This window comes from Ostrea edulis, chromosome 5 (genome assembly GCF_947568905.1).
Source record: "Ostrea edulis chromosome 5, xbOstEdul1.1, whole genome shotgun sequence".
NCBI lineage: Eukaryota > Metazoa > Mollusca > Bivalvia > Ostreida > Ostreidae > Ostrea > Ostrea edulis.
Genome location: NC_079168.1, coordinates 50,710,804 through 50,726,046, shown reverse-complemented (window position 1 = coordinate 50,726,046; position 15,243 = coordinate 50,710,804). Strand labels below are relative to the sequence as shown.

The following is a 15,243-nucleotide window of genomic DNA, read 5'->3' as shown; positions in this document are numbered from 1 at the left end:
GATTATGACTTATATCAATTTTGAAAGGCTATTGTCTGCTGTTGTTATGTAATTCATTTCATGATGTTTGAATTTAATTTTGGCTGAAAAATATAGATATACAAATAACTTTTCTAGATTTTTTTTTAAAACAGGCATTATCTAAACCCTAATATTTCATATGATTTTTAAATGCCAAGCTCAATAATATGATGGAATGATGTTTAGTAGTCTATTTTGATAGTAGTATGAAAATGAATTATTTCCTAGCCTGTTCTTGGAAGATCTGACCCTTCCAATTTGTACTTTTTCTTCATTTCTGAAAAGTCGGCAATATGCCAATTTTGAAGAGTTGTCTGCCCTTTGATGTGTTTCATGTTTGATTATGACTTATGCCGTTTTTGGAAAAGGATTGTCTGTTGTAACTTTGAAATACTTTTGAAATGTTTTTAATTTTTTAGTGAAATAAATTACATTTGATCTTTACTCTTTTTCTGGATTTTTATATATAATATTGATGAAAATATGCAAAATACAGATTTCGCTGCGTATGACGGCCATGTTGAAAATAGCAATTTTTGGGGAGTATTTTTCAATTTTTATTTTGGATGTCTACCTACACACCAAATTTCATCAATATGTGGTGACCTATGATTTGGACAGTATTGCATGGTTTTTTGCTAGACAGGCTCTTAAGAGAACAAGAGGAGATACTTCAACGTTTCCGTAATATGCACTGAAAGACTTTTTCTCGTCTTGGTTGTAGTAAAATTAACACGATGACTTGTAGCTTATCGTCAAAAATTAAGCAAATAAAATGAATGTCGTCCTGGTAATCACATGACTTTTGAAAGCTGATGTTTCTTGTAGGTCGCCGAAAATATATCGGCAAGATGTTAATTTTATGCTCAAAATAAACACTTTTGGACCTCATATATTTTTTTGTAAACATAGGAACCGGTAATTTTGTCTGTAATAATAATAGTACGGCTCTATACCATGCCCCCATAATAAACACAAGGAACGAAACGATTTTTTACTCAAAACTTCGACTTTAAATACCTCTAAAATTCCGCTTTTATCGTCACCCACTTCAAAGTTCTTCCTGATCCAGTAATTTCAATATCTATGCCATTGATCTATCATAAAAATGACACTCATCGACGCGTAGGCCTATAACTCACGGTATTCTATAATATTTTGCAATCAATTTTCGACTCATTCCCTAGTTTGTCCTGGTGGCCATGAACAACGTCACTTCCAGTAATTACATGCTTTCGTTTACATGAAATCGAATAACATTATATGAACCTCTTTTGTGTCAACACATTTATGTTTATTATTACTAAATCATAATATTCAAAGAGATAAGTTGTTTTTCAATATTCAAATATAACATTTGACATAGTTATCTGCCTAAACGGGATAGCGGAAGTGACGTTGTTGAACAGAGGAAATATATTTAGTAAGCAAGTATAGCTTTTTTTTTTTTAAAAGCTTGCCGTCTTTAACAACAATTTTAAAGAGTGAACTTAATCATCTCATTGTTTTCATTATTGAAATGTGCTGAAATGAATATCTTGACAAATGCAGTATTCTGGGTCTCATTGTATAACATTCTCTTCACTAGTATAACCTTGAATATGAATGGTATTTGTACAAATCAAAAACCATTGTTCTCCATATCAATACTGATCAAATCCTTTATCTCCTATAAGCGCAATAAAAAAAAAACCCAGATTACTGGGTTATATTTATTTGGCGTTTATGGACACGGCTCATATGCAATACAAACAAGTTATGGCCTCTAAACAACGGTGGGCCCAGCAACACAAGCTCAACAACATTCAACATTTCAATGCAAAATCATCATAACGTGACCCTGGGAGATGCAGAAGCCATAAAATTATTCTGTTTATAAAATGAATATTACCAACTCTCCATTATGTTTTTCTGTCAATAAACGTCTATTTGTAGATCATTATGTAGTTAAAGACTTATAGTCTGGTTACAAAATGTATTTATTCCTGATGTCAGTTTTGACGGTAATTGTACTCCGTTCTCTTTGAAACTATAAACGATACAAATTCGAGAATATTTTAATGTTGTGGACAAAATACTTTGTTTTCAAAATAAAATTCAAATCTTGTCAACGAAATAAAGAAACCCTAAAACTAAAAATCACTAGCAGATTACAAACTTATACTGCTAAAAAAAATTGTAAATATGTATTATATGTATTATTCAAGCTGGAAAACATCTCTAATGTTCTAAAACACTGATCACATAGATACATGATATTTCTATTTTCATTTGGTTTTGCCCTTTCTCTTTGTTTTCTCATTTTTCGTCCCAGCTTTTACATACACATACGAATATACATGTATACTGTAAAGATATATAAATAAAGAGAAAAATGTTAATGTTATTCAATGATTGTAAAGTCCAAACTCTAAACCCAGTAAAGAAACTGGAACTATGGGTGAGGCGTCATGAGACTTTGGGTCCAATTGAGGTATTTGCGAAACAATGAAATCGACGTCATAAACATCGCACGATGCTCAATACTACTCGGAGCACTTCATTTTTTTGTAAAGTTTTACCCCATTTTCAAAGCGAAAACATATAAGTCTGGCACTTTTAAATAACGTTTTTGATAGAAATAAAAATTAGAGAGATTAACGATCGGTACATTGGATAACTACAATATTAAGCAAAAATCTCAATTTTAAAATTTTCCTCATTTGGACCCAAATCCTCATGTCTGGTCACATATATGTGATATAGTATCATTTGTATCATACATGTGGAAGTTGGAAATCGTTTCTTTTTTTGAAAACTAAAGAAAGTTTCTTCAGTTGATATAGAAAAAATGGCTAAAACTATCCATTGCAGAGAAATTGGTACAAAATCGTCATACAATTCGTCCTCAGGTCTCATTTATTTTTACTCTAAGATTCAGTACTAGTTTTTCTTAATTTTAAAGAGCTATGAGACTGATCACTATTCGTTATCTTCGCCTTTCATACACCAGCATCTTGACATAAAAATTTCCCTCCCTCGTTGACAGCGAATGTTCCCTCTAGAAAATATCTTAGAAGATAGTTAATGGTTGCAACAGGGATATCAGGGGCCAACTTTCTACACTAGGGACAGATCAGACATAAAACCCACAAAAGAACATGCTAGTATATACGTGCATATAGCATCCACTCCCTCACTAAGTTTAAGAATAGGAATTATCATTATGAAGATATTGACTTGGAACATATGGTGTGTGTGTGATCTTTGTTGAATGTTAGTTCGTACTTTATAAGTCCATACACCTGTTATATTGGGAAGTTCTTTACATCTATTGTATTAATGTATAATAGTAACGAGATAGCATGTCGATCGCTTAGTGATATTCATGTGTCCTAGTTATACCATCCTCTATAGGGTGTTGCTAAAACTCGAAGCGGAACGGAAGATATTGTTTGCAATAATGTTATGAGGAGGTCAACATTTTGTAAAGTCAAAAGGCTTATTATGAACAAGGGAAGCATAATTTACAGAGAGAAAGGGAAGTCATCCTCAGAGTCCACTGTTTCATATATTTCATACTAATGCATATGTATTTATTTATTTGGGTTGAACCCGAAGGGATACAGCGGGGAAAAGATTGAAACAGAATCGATGAAAACTAAGGTGAAGTTTATGACCTTAGTAAGATGAATTAACAGATTTGTTTCACATGAAATAGCTAAAGGACTAGCAGAAAATTTATGGTTGAATGGAATTAAAAGGCCATCTCATTATTAATCTCAATATTAATATACAAGTTATCACGGGAAAAGATCTCTTTATTATGAGATAATAAACTCGAAATTACGAGAAAAAAATTCGTAATTACGAGATAATTGTATTGAAATTATGAAAACAGACCTCGTAATTACGAGAAAAAGCTCGTAATTACGAAAAAAATCTCTTAATTAGAAGAAAAGATCTCGTAATTACGGAAAAATTTTCTCGTAATTCCGACAAAAAAATCTATATCAAGCCGAATTGCACAACTTTTGAACTAAATACCTAGATTTTTCTCATAAATACTAGATAAATATCTCGTAATTACGAGATAGTGAAATATTAGAATGTATTTGAACATGATACTGACAGGCTTTCGTATGTTTTAGTTCTTTTAATTTAAAAAAAATACCTTTTTGTGTGCACTCCTTGTGCGAAATGACGAATGGAAAAAATAAAAAGTTCAATAATTCGTATAGATTGTTTAATATATTAATATTACATTTACTTTGTGTGATCACAATTTCATGAATTGATTGGTTACTGCTGTTACAAGTCCACTGATGATATTGGCAATGAATAGTATAAATATAGCAAACACACTCGGACTAGTGGACAGAGAACAAGATGTGGAAACTCCTGCTTCTCCTCGTCGTGTTTCTTGTTATACAAGGTATGTGTTTTACGCCAGTTCTATCAAAATTGGTACTGTATAAGTTTTACATTTTATCTGCATTTTCATCCAATTGCGAAAAGAAAGAAGTTTTGATTGTTATATTTTGTTTATTCTTATCTTTGAGGCGATTCGTTTTTCATCTATGAATTAATGTAAATTTTATGTACGATATTTTAAAATATATTCATAGTCTTTCATTAACTTTCAATCCTAAATAGATTTTATGTGTGATCTTTGTAAAATATTCATAGTCCTTAATTAACTTTCAATACTTTCAGATACTGATGGATTCTTTTGGCGAAGAAGACGTAAGTATTTACTTAAAAGAAAGAAATATTTAATATTTTTGAAAAGCAATACGAACTTAACGGAGTATTTGTGGTAAAGTTGTTTAAAATATAAGTTTTTGAAAGAGAATGAAATTGAATTCCTGACATTAGATAGAGCGGGAATATTTAAACTTGTCGTTCAAAATCGACTTCGTTTTACGAAAAATTTTGCTTACAAAGAGGAAGTATTAAATGCCTAAAGGTAGCGTAGTTCTATATACAGACCCTGAACCGTGCTACTACACCACTTGCACAAGCCGTTCGAAAAGATTCTTGCACACAACACTGAACGGTGCGCACGAAATGCTGCCTGATTTGCGAACGGGCTGCACGATTGGCACGGAATGCTATGCTCTGTGAACAGTTTACATAAAACAGGAAGATTGGCCTGTACGCGTCGATTTTTCCTAGCATTGTTCGGCTCTTTATGGAGTGATTCATAAATGAAGTAATTTCTATGCGATAATGATAATAAAGAAATTTAAAATTAATGGAATAGATAAAAAAAAAAAAAAACGTTCATTTTTACAAATTATTTTTATAACTTACGAAGGCAGGTAAAATAGGGTACCTGTAAAATATGTGAAATGAAATGGGAACGAACCAAAATCGAAAGAAACGAAATCTGCCGAAACGAAACGAAACCTATCGAAATGAAACAGATTGTAGAAGCTTATTGTAATTACGATAATAAAAAATGGTATCTCAGGTCCCTGTGAAAATTACCACATACAAATGAAATTCTCTACCCTTTTGATATGGTCTTTCCGGTTGACTGATACATTTTAAGCGGTCCATCGTGGGTACTTGTAAAGTGCGAAACGAAATCTACGAAACGAAACGAAACAGACTGTATAATAGAACTCTTTTAATTATAATAATATTAAAAATGGTATCTCAGGCCCCTGTGAAAGTTATCACGTATAAATAAAATTCGCGTACCCTTTGATGTAGGCTTTCGGGGTCACTAATACAAAGTTTTAAAAGTTGGAAGGGGGTGAGTAAGTACAAAGTACATATAAGAAGTTGGTTAGATTATAAATACCATATGCAATTAGTTTCGAATTGGTTACAGTCTCATAGGTCGGAGGTCTGGGGAAACACACTAAACGAGGGATGGGTTCGCCGGTGTTGGATCCGCCTTTGGGTATGTCTTCCCATTGTCTTTGTAATTTCTGCCTCCCTTGTTCATATAAGTCTTTTGATTTTACAAAATGTTGACCTCTTGATATTATTGCATAAACTATTTTCCGTTTTCCGTTCCATTTTCAATTCCCCGTTTTAGCAACATCCCAAATACATGTATATATACATATATGTAGTTATCTTTAGATTAATTGTTGATTGACTGATTGTTTGATGTTTTCCGCCACACTCAAAAAATTTTCAGTTATCTGGTGGCGCCCAGTTTTTATTGGTGGAAGAGATAATTATCTTTAGACTTACTGGATATCAATAACTTTTGATAATACATGTATATATATCTTACCGAATTGCATTCATATAATAATTATGGTATACTATTTAATTTTCCCCCCACTATTGAAAGTATTCACACCTCAGCAGTTATAGATAAAATAAGACGTTAAATGTCTTCCTGCTTTCAACATTTTCAAAAACCAGCTTCTTCAAACAATGTTTGATGCTAACCGATGGATCGTGTACCTGAAAAGTGCGAAACGAAATCGAAACGAAATCTACCAAAACCAAACGAAATCTACCGAAAAGAAATGAAACCCACCGAAACGAAACTTACCGAAACCAAACGAATCAGATTGTATAAGCGAACTCTTTTAATTATGACAATTAAAAACGGTATCTCAGGCCCCTTTGAAAGTTACCACATATAAATAAAATTCGCCTCCCCTTTAATGTAGACTTTCGGGTTGACTGATACAAAGTTGGAAAGGTGGGGAGGGGGGGGGGAGAGTGAGTAAGCACAAATGGTGCTGAACTCATCTGAAGTTTTTCAAATTATGAATACCACGTGCAATTAGTTTTGGATCCATTAATTTCAGAACGGAGGGTTACAGTCTCAGAGGTCTGGGGAAACACACTAAACGAGGGGTGGGGTCGCCGACGTTGGATCCGCCTTTGGGCATCAATACATGTTTCAGTATTATTTGCTCTAAAGACATATTATGTATCGTTGACTGACCAGAATCGGTGACCTTTTGTTTACGTGTGCACGTTGTCGTTTCCGGGTGTAGATTGCGTCATCAATTTTGCCGTAGTGTTTGCAAACATATATAGACTTCGTCTTCAATTTTTTTCCTCGAAAATGAACGACTAGAAGGAGAGTATACAAAAATCAACACGAGCACCCCAAAAATCTTGCACGGAACGATTCTTGCACGAAACGATTTGCAATGAACGATTAACGGTTTGAAAGAAACGGAACATTTTGGCGGTTTAGTAGCACGCTTCAGGGTCTGTATATTAACAAAATGTAAAAGAATTTGATAATCCACAATGCATTGTTCAGTATACATTACGGACACTTAGTGTACGAATACAATCATCAGTTGATTCAATCGACTAGTAAAACGAAGATCTATATCAATTATACGGAATGCATCTCTTTTACAGTCAAAACTCAGTGCAGATGTTTTTAAATTTAAATTTATTTTTTTTTTGCAAAACAAAGAACAAGGTACGGTAAACTCGATTTTTATATACATCGTATTTACTGTCGAGTTTGTAATCCTTTCTGACATTAAAAATTGATATATTCAAATCTTTATTTTTTTCTTCAAAAAATCTTATTAAGTTCCCTGCAATACATAATTCTACTTTTAAACACCATGTATATACGATAAGCTTGCTTATAGGCTCTCTTCATAGCTTTTCTTCTTAATAAACGTTGATGAAATTTACATGTAATTTAATTATCAACATTCATAATATTTTATTTTCATTTGAGTTAAAAAAAAAAAGCATTCGTGCTTTATAGTGTGAAATGGTCGTTTAAGTCACCTTGGTTACAAAGACAAATTGGTAATGGTTATGCAGAGATGTGGTACTTAAAAACTGGATCAAACTAGTTTGCAACAAACATACATTCATTGTCGCAGAAATATAAGAGAAAAGATTCAGTGAATGTAAATATGACCAAATATGGAGCGTCATCAAGGTCAAGGGGTGTTTTGGCTGTTCCGATTAAACGTAACGAATGGATCAACCATATGCTATGAAATATAGTTTATATTTTAAAACAATACATAGAATCATAAATATAAACAATAAAATGTCTTTGTTGTTTCATCGGGTGATAAAGGTAGCAATCATTGCAGAGAAAAAAAATCCCATAACCCGCTTACACAGGTTATGAATTTTTTCTGCATTGCCATGGGACTACCTTCATCACCTGATGAAACAAGAAAGAAAGCATTTTATTGTTTAAATGAAAGAGTACAATTGGAAACAAAGAATATTTCCCCGATATATTTCAAAATCGTATTTTATCAGACGTTTGCACTGTGACAATATAAAACAAATCATACGAATGTAATGCTTTGTTATTACCTTTCCAACTTCAAAATTATCAATACAGATTTCATCAAAATGATCAAGTACATATACACAAAAAGATTCGTTTACAAGGACCAGTCTCTTTTTTTTTTAATTTTTACATAGAACATTTAAAGCGGCACTGGACCACAATATGTGAACACAAAAGAGAGAAACTGGGATGTTGGAGCGGTGGAAAGATTAGAGTGCACTATGCAATGTACGGCCGTCTCCATAGAAGCACCTGTTCAAAATACACGAAAGGACATTTTTCTACAAGGTGCAAGGCCAAACACTCCAATCGTATCGTCAAAAGGCTCTGCAATGGAAAACGTTTCTGCACTCTGCACGCCAGTAACTCGGTATTCGGAGATCCTTGTCGTGGAACATACAAATACTTGAAAGTGGCCTATTCTTGTAAAAAACGTAAGTATGACACTGTTTACATCCAATGACAAAAATGACATAATCTATGCTCTGTTACAATGCACTTTGAAAAATTACGCACGTTAAAATTTTTTTCAAAGTACATTAAATTTGGGGTCAAGTCAAAGCTCTTTAAAAAAAAAAACCCAACAACTACATGTATTTTTTCAAAGTGCATTGATATCGACCATATTTACGCACTTTGCAAACAACACATTTAGCAGGGCTCGGTCGATTATCTTGATGTTTTAAAATATGACAGATGATTATTTGAACCTTAATATTTGATGATGACATCACTTTCGGATCTGAGATTAGACGTTTTGTGGATTTGAGTAATAATAAGGGCCTTGCTCTGCGAGAGCCCTACAATGATTAAACTGTCCGTCCCTTCGACCGTTCGTCCGATTTCATTTGTCTTGAACAATATTCCTTTCCCTATATCAAGTCTGAGTAACGCTTTACCAATAAATTGTCCATGGATAAAGGGTGTGTAGTGATCTTGATCCAATCTCCTAGATCAAAGGTCACTGTAGATAAACCTTTAGGTGTAAGCTCTTTATCTGGAGCATATTTTCTCTACTCTTGGCCCAGTCGGGCTCAAACTTCACCCATAGAGTGCCCATGGGTAGAGGATGTGCAGTGGCCATGAACCAATTTTCTAGATCAAGGGTCAAAGTTTTGCAGCTTATGATATGTTGGCGTTCTGAGAGTCCGACATGATTGTCAATTTTGCGGGAATTACGTTTCAAAATATGTACACATATAATGATTACGTAGATTGATTCGCGCGCCATCTAGCGTTAATTCAGAGAACGTCTGTCTATTTTGTACGCCATCTAGCGTCAATCAATTAATGACTGTTTGTTTTACATTGTTGGTCGTTAGTTTTGCAACGGAGTCTGTTGGTTTTATTCTAAGCTGGTTTGTTTTGTATTTCAGTATGCTTTTGAAATTAATTGTTCGTTTTGCATTAACGTCTTTTTTACCCTTTCCGCTGCCCATGATTCTGATTGGTTATAATTGTTTAATCTCCAAACCTTCCCTTGTGTATTTCCTTTCGACAGATAATCGACAGCATTTGTGTCTATTGCATTTAGATGTGACCGGTCAACAGGGGATGCTTACTCCTCCTAGGCACCTGATCCCACCTCTGGTGTGTCCAGGGGTCCGTGTTTGCCCAACTATCTATTTTGTATTGCTTGTAGGAGTTATGAGATTGATCACTGTTCGTTTTCTTCACCTTGCATGCACATTTCAAAAGAGCTGACATCAGCTGAAGGAAGACGTTTACAAAATAAATAGATCCCCCCTCCCCCAATAAAAACAACTAAGAAAGGCAAGTGTATAATGGGAGAAACAGGCCCTTAACAGGTTTTCTCAAACTTTCGTTCCTCAGTTTTATAAATTTTTAAGATACACTCGGCAAACTTTTAAAAAACCCGGTTACTAACTCGCACTGTTTCTGGAACCTAAATATGCTATTCTCTGATTCCAGTAACGTGAACGTGAACCAAATTTCATAATGTACATTTTCCCTTAAATAAAACGGCCAAGTTCATTTATAGATCATCAGTAAACGAGTTTTTAAAAGACCTTTCAACATGATTTCACCACTCAAAACACTATTTATCCCATGGCCGGTGGTTTTTACTTTGTTCTTTAGGCAGTTTAACATTTTGATTAAGCCATACATTTGTTTTCATATGATATAATGCTGCATTACAGCGAGTCATAAAATTGGAATTTTAGCCATTTTGACTCTTCTTTTGATACCTAATCCATGACCAAGGGGCCATGAATTTCACAATTTCCGTAGAGGCATCCTTGGTCATAATAGCTATGTACTCAGTTTTACCATTAGATGATCACAAAATAGATGGTTTGTAAATACCGTTTGGCGATATATATATATAAACTTCACCCATAGAGTGCCCATGGGTAGAGGATGTGCAGTGGCCATGAACCAATTTTCTAGATCAAGGGTCAAAGTTTTGCAGCTTATGATATGTTGGCGTTCTGAGAGTCCGATATGATTGTCAATTTTATATATATATATTTATATGGAGGATTTAGTTCCACTTCTAAGGTTCCAAGGAAGAGTGAACAGTGACATTCGTCTGAGACAAGTGACCTAAAACTATTCCGTGAAGGAAACCGCATATACCTTTAACTCAAACCATTAAACCTGTTCTGTGTATTCAGTCTTTGAGAACGCTGTCCAATATAAATTAGAAACTACCCATTCTTAAGCAAAACTGTCCGTTATTTTCAAACAGTTTGAATAGTCTTATAAAATGGACAATTACAATTAAGAAAAGTTTATTGATTCTTTATTTGTTATACGTCCCATCGAAAACATTTCACACACATTGCGACGTCATCAGGTGTAGGTGAAGAGCCACAAATGTTGACGTATGCTTAGCACTCAGTGCCGTAGCGATGAGGGTTCTCTCTCATGCCAACTCCTTCTGCAACATTCGACTTCGGTTTTTAGCGTCTCATCCACAGGCAATTTTATCGCTTGGATTCGAATTTACTATTAAATAGTACTATGTCATTGGCACAAGAGGCGACTAAATGGGACGGTCCTTCGGATGAGACCGCAATAAACTGAGGTCCCGTGTCACAGTAGGTGTGGCTCTCCCTGCTGAAAGGTCTTAAGCGCCGAGCATAGCCTAAATTTTGCAGCCCTTCACCGGCGATGGTGAATGAGTGAACAATTATCGAAAGTGACTTTTAATAATATTTAATCAATCAGTAAACGTCTGTATGATCCAATAATAGCACTCCTTTCATAGTTCAGATGGACGTTGATTTACAATGTTTCATGTGTTGATGAATTATTGGGTCAGTTACACGCCACAATCAGTCCATTTTGTTGGGTTTACAAGAATATATATGTATATTAACTGTGCCTCAAAGCCCAAAATTAATACAGTATACTTTTTAATCCAATTATTAAATTCAATGTACATGTATCTAATTGCATCTATTTGGTAATTACATGTGTAAACACCTGTTCGATGTTTCTCAATGAATCAACTCAAATATAAAGTTTCTAGTTTGAACACCACCTGTGTTCTCAAATTATCTATCTACATATGTAGATATAAGAACATAAATCATTATCAGACACGAAGAATGAAATAAAGTGAAGCACCTGATCAGGATATAAGGCTCACGGTGGCTGTGACCGGTCGACAGGGGATGCTTGCTCTGGTGTGTCCAGGGGTCCGTGTTTGCCCAACTATCTATTTTGTATTGCTTATAGGAGTTACGAGATTGATCACTGTTCGTTATCTTCACCTTTCACTTACATAAACAAATATATCATTTCATACATAGCTTTGCCGCCATCGAAAGGTACATACTACTCGTATATATATAGTATATCTGCTCACTAAATGGATGTTGCAAATCCCATCATGTTTTTATTGATTGTAAGTGACTACATATTCCTAATCAATATTTTACAGACACGACAGCAATGTTAGCTGTTTTACAGACAAATTAGAAGTGTAAGTGACTACATATTCCTAATCAATATTTTGACAGGAATACAACGTGTACGTGTCGATGTGATCAAAAAAGCTTTGAGAAGACGACGTACCGTGATAAGGGTGAAATGTGGTAGACATAGAGTCATTGCTGTAAGATCTGCTAAGTATATTCAACCATTGAGATATACAAGAAGACGTGGTATCAGAAAACATATTAGGTTCCACGGAAGACGCGGTATTAGAAGACGTAGGTTCCACGGAAGACGCGGTATTAGAAGACGTAGGTTCCACGGAAGACGCGGTATCAGAAAACATATTAGGTTCCACGGAAGACGCGGTATCAGAAGACGTAGGTACCATAGAAGATTCCACATCAGAAGAAGTTGGTTCCACGGAGGACGTAGGCGCTACAGAAGACGTTGGATAAGACGTAAGCACCGTGGGATCCATAAAAACATCACACGGAAAGTAAAATCATTATGTAACGGGAAAAGGCGGTGCACTCTGTGGTCTAACAAACCCAAGAGAGGCAAAGGATACAAGTACATACGGGTGAAATACTCCTGCAAAAGTAAGCACACCGTTTGATTTTTAAGAATTAACATCATGAAAAAGCTACTTCTTTCACTTGTAATTCAATTTCGGATTTTAAAAAAAGGGGCTGCTTTCAGACGAGTTAGCAGTGTTAGTTAATTTAGAGACAAGTTAGCAGTGTTAGTTGTTTTACAGACAAGTTAGCAGTGTATATTGTTTTACAGACAAGTTAGCAGTGTTAGTTGTTTTACAGACAAGTTAGAAGTATTTATTGTTTTACAGACAAGTTAACAGTGTTAATTGTTTTACAGACCAGTTAGCAGTGTTAGTTGTTTTATAGACAAGTTAGCAGTATTTGTTGTTTTACAGACAAGTTAGCAGTGTTAATTGTTTTACAGACAAATTAGCACTGTATATTGTTTTACAGACAAGTTAACAGTGTTAGTTGTTTTACAGACAAGTTAACAGTGTTAATTGTTTTACAGACAAATTAGCAGTGGTAGCTGTTTTACAGACAAGTTAACAGTGTTAGTTGTTTTACAGACAAGTTAACAGTGTTAGTTGTTTTACAGACAAGTTAAGCAGTGTTAATTGTTTTACAGACAAGTTAGCAGTATTTGTTGTTTTACAGACAAGTTAGCAGTGTTAGTTGTTTTACAGACAAGTTAGCAGTGTTAGTGGTTTTACAGACAAGTTATCAGTGTTAATTGTTTTACAGACAAGTTAGCAGTGTATATTGTTTTACAGACAAGTTAGCAGTGTTAGTTGTTTTACAGACAAGTTAGCAGTGTTAATTGATTTACAGACAAGTTAGCAGTGTTAGTTGTTTTGCAGAAAGATTAGCAGTGTTAGTGGTTTAAAGACAAGTTAGCAGTATTTGTTGTTTTACAGACAAGTTAGCAGAGTTAGTTGTTTTACAGACAAGTTAGCAGTGTTAGTTGTTTTACAGACAAGTTAGCAGTATTTGTTATTTTAGAGACAAGTTAGCACTGTATATTGTTTTACAAACAAGTTAGCAGTGTTAGTTGTTTTACTGACAATTTAGCAGTGTTAGTTGTTTTACAGACAAATTAGCAGTGTTAGTTGTTTTACAGACAAGTTAACAGTGTTATTTGTTTTACAGACAAGTTAGCAGTGTTAGTTGTTTTACAGACAAATTAGCAGTGTTAGTTGTTTTACAGACAAATTAGCAGTGTTAGTTGTTTTACAGACAAATTAGCAGTGTTAGCTGTTTTACAGACAAGTTAACAGTGTTAGGTTTTTTTTACAGACAAGTTAGCTATGTTAGTTGTTTTACAGACAATTTAGCAGTGTTAATTGTTTTACAGACAAGTTAGCAGTGTTAGTTGTTTTATAGACAAGTTAGCAGTGTTGGCTGTTTTACAGACAAGTTAGCAGTGTTAGTTGTTTTACAGACAAGTTAGCAGTGTTAGCTCTTTTGCAGACAAGTTAGCAGTGTTAGTTGTTTTGCAGACAAGTTAGCAGTAGAGAGAGGACACTGGTTCTAGAGTAGATTCCTCCTCACACGGAAAACCTGCTCTAGAATTTCTCTTACGGAATTCCTTCCCCAAAGTTAGTTTTCCGTGGGTGGAATTATATCCTGGTTCATTGTTACAGCTTTCTTCTTAAAATTCTTTAATTTGCTTCCATGTTAACTCATCCGGGTTCAAAGTCACCGACGCTTTAGATGTTTAGTCATGCATGAGTATATTAGATATATACATGTATTAGTGTTTGATATTGGGAGTATATTAGATATATACATGTATTAGTGTTTGATATTGGGAGTCCCTGATGCCTATACACCTTAATAACGACTATCACGTGACAAATAAGTCATCTTCACGGTTAGTTTTTCTCACTCTAATGGATCGACATTAATTTCGTTTTAGTCTCGTACCACAGACGCACGGGAAGGGATGTGAGTGCTATTGAGACAGATGACCACAGACAGACACCAAAGAAGTAAATGACACCTAAAAATGTCAGCTTTCTGCCATGAAGGTGTCCACTAATCATGTCAAATAAAGACTAATATGTCTTATTGCAAAAACGGATTTGAATTATAGTTTTCTCTTATACAAAGGTATTTTTAAAAGGAAAATGTCTTAATTTAGGGGTAGACGAGGTAATCAATCGATTGGAGCATGTGGTAATTCATATAAAAACGCCATCTCGTAAGGGATTTGTGCAAGGAATACTATACAGTTATTGACGTGGTTTTTTAAGTTTATGATGTACCCGAGAAGTATAATATTCACCAAGCCGGAAGGGAAATATGAATATTGTACTTCTCAGGTAGTTACATGTGAAGGGTAATATGAATATTGTACTTCTCAGGTAGTTACATGTGAAGGGTAATATGAATATTGTACTTCTCAGGTAGTTACATGTGAAGGGTAATATGAATATTGTACTTCTCAGGTAGTTACATGTGAAGGGTAATATGAATATTGTACTTCTCAGGTAGCTACATGTGAAGGGTAGTATGAATATTGTACTT

The 15,243-nt window shown here is 34.4% G+C and overlaps 1 protein-coding gene across 1 annotated transcript; it reads left to right on the top strand.

Annotated features, from left to right (window-relative positions):
• The first annotated feature begins 4,296 nt into the window (after positions 1 to 4,296).
• On the top strand, positions 4,297 to 14,795 carry LOC125649489 (uncharacterized). The gene is made up of 5 exons (XM_048877059.2): positions 4,297 to 4,435; positions 4,717 to 4,746; positions 8,404 to 8,703; positions 12,262 to 12,777; positions 14,633 to 14,795. The coding sequence occupies exons 1-5, from the start codon at positions 4,390 to 4,392 to the stop codon at positions 14,707 to 14,709; spliced, it is 969 nt and encodes a 322-aa protein (XP_048733016.2). The 5' UTR covers positions 4,297 to 4,389; the 3' UTR covers positions 14,710 to 14,795.
• Positions 14,796 to 15,243: the final 448 nt, after the last annotated feature.

Excerpts from the sequence above, each read along its gene's own strand:
- LOC125649489 (XM_048877059.2), top strand. The coding sequence starts at position 4,390 with ATGTGGAAACTCCTGCTTCTCCTCGTCGTGTTTCTTGTTATACAAG. Across the intron at positions 4,747-8,403 it reads ATTCTTTTGGCGAAGAAGAC|AACATTTAAAGCGGCACTGG; the intron begins GTAAGTATTTAC and ends ATTTTTACATAG. Across the intron at positions 8,704-12,261 it reads GGCCTATTCTTGTAAAAAAC|GAATACAACGTGTACGTGTC; the intron begins GTAAGTATGACA and ends ATATTTTGACAG.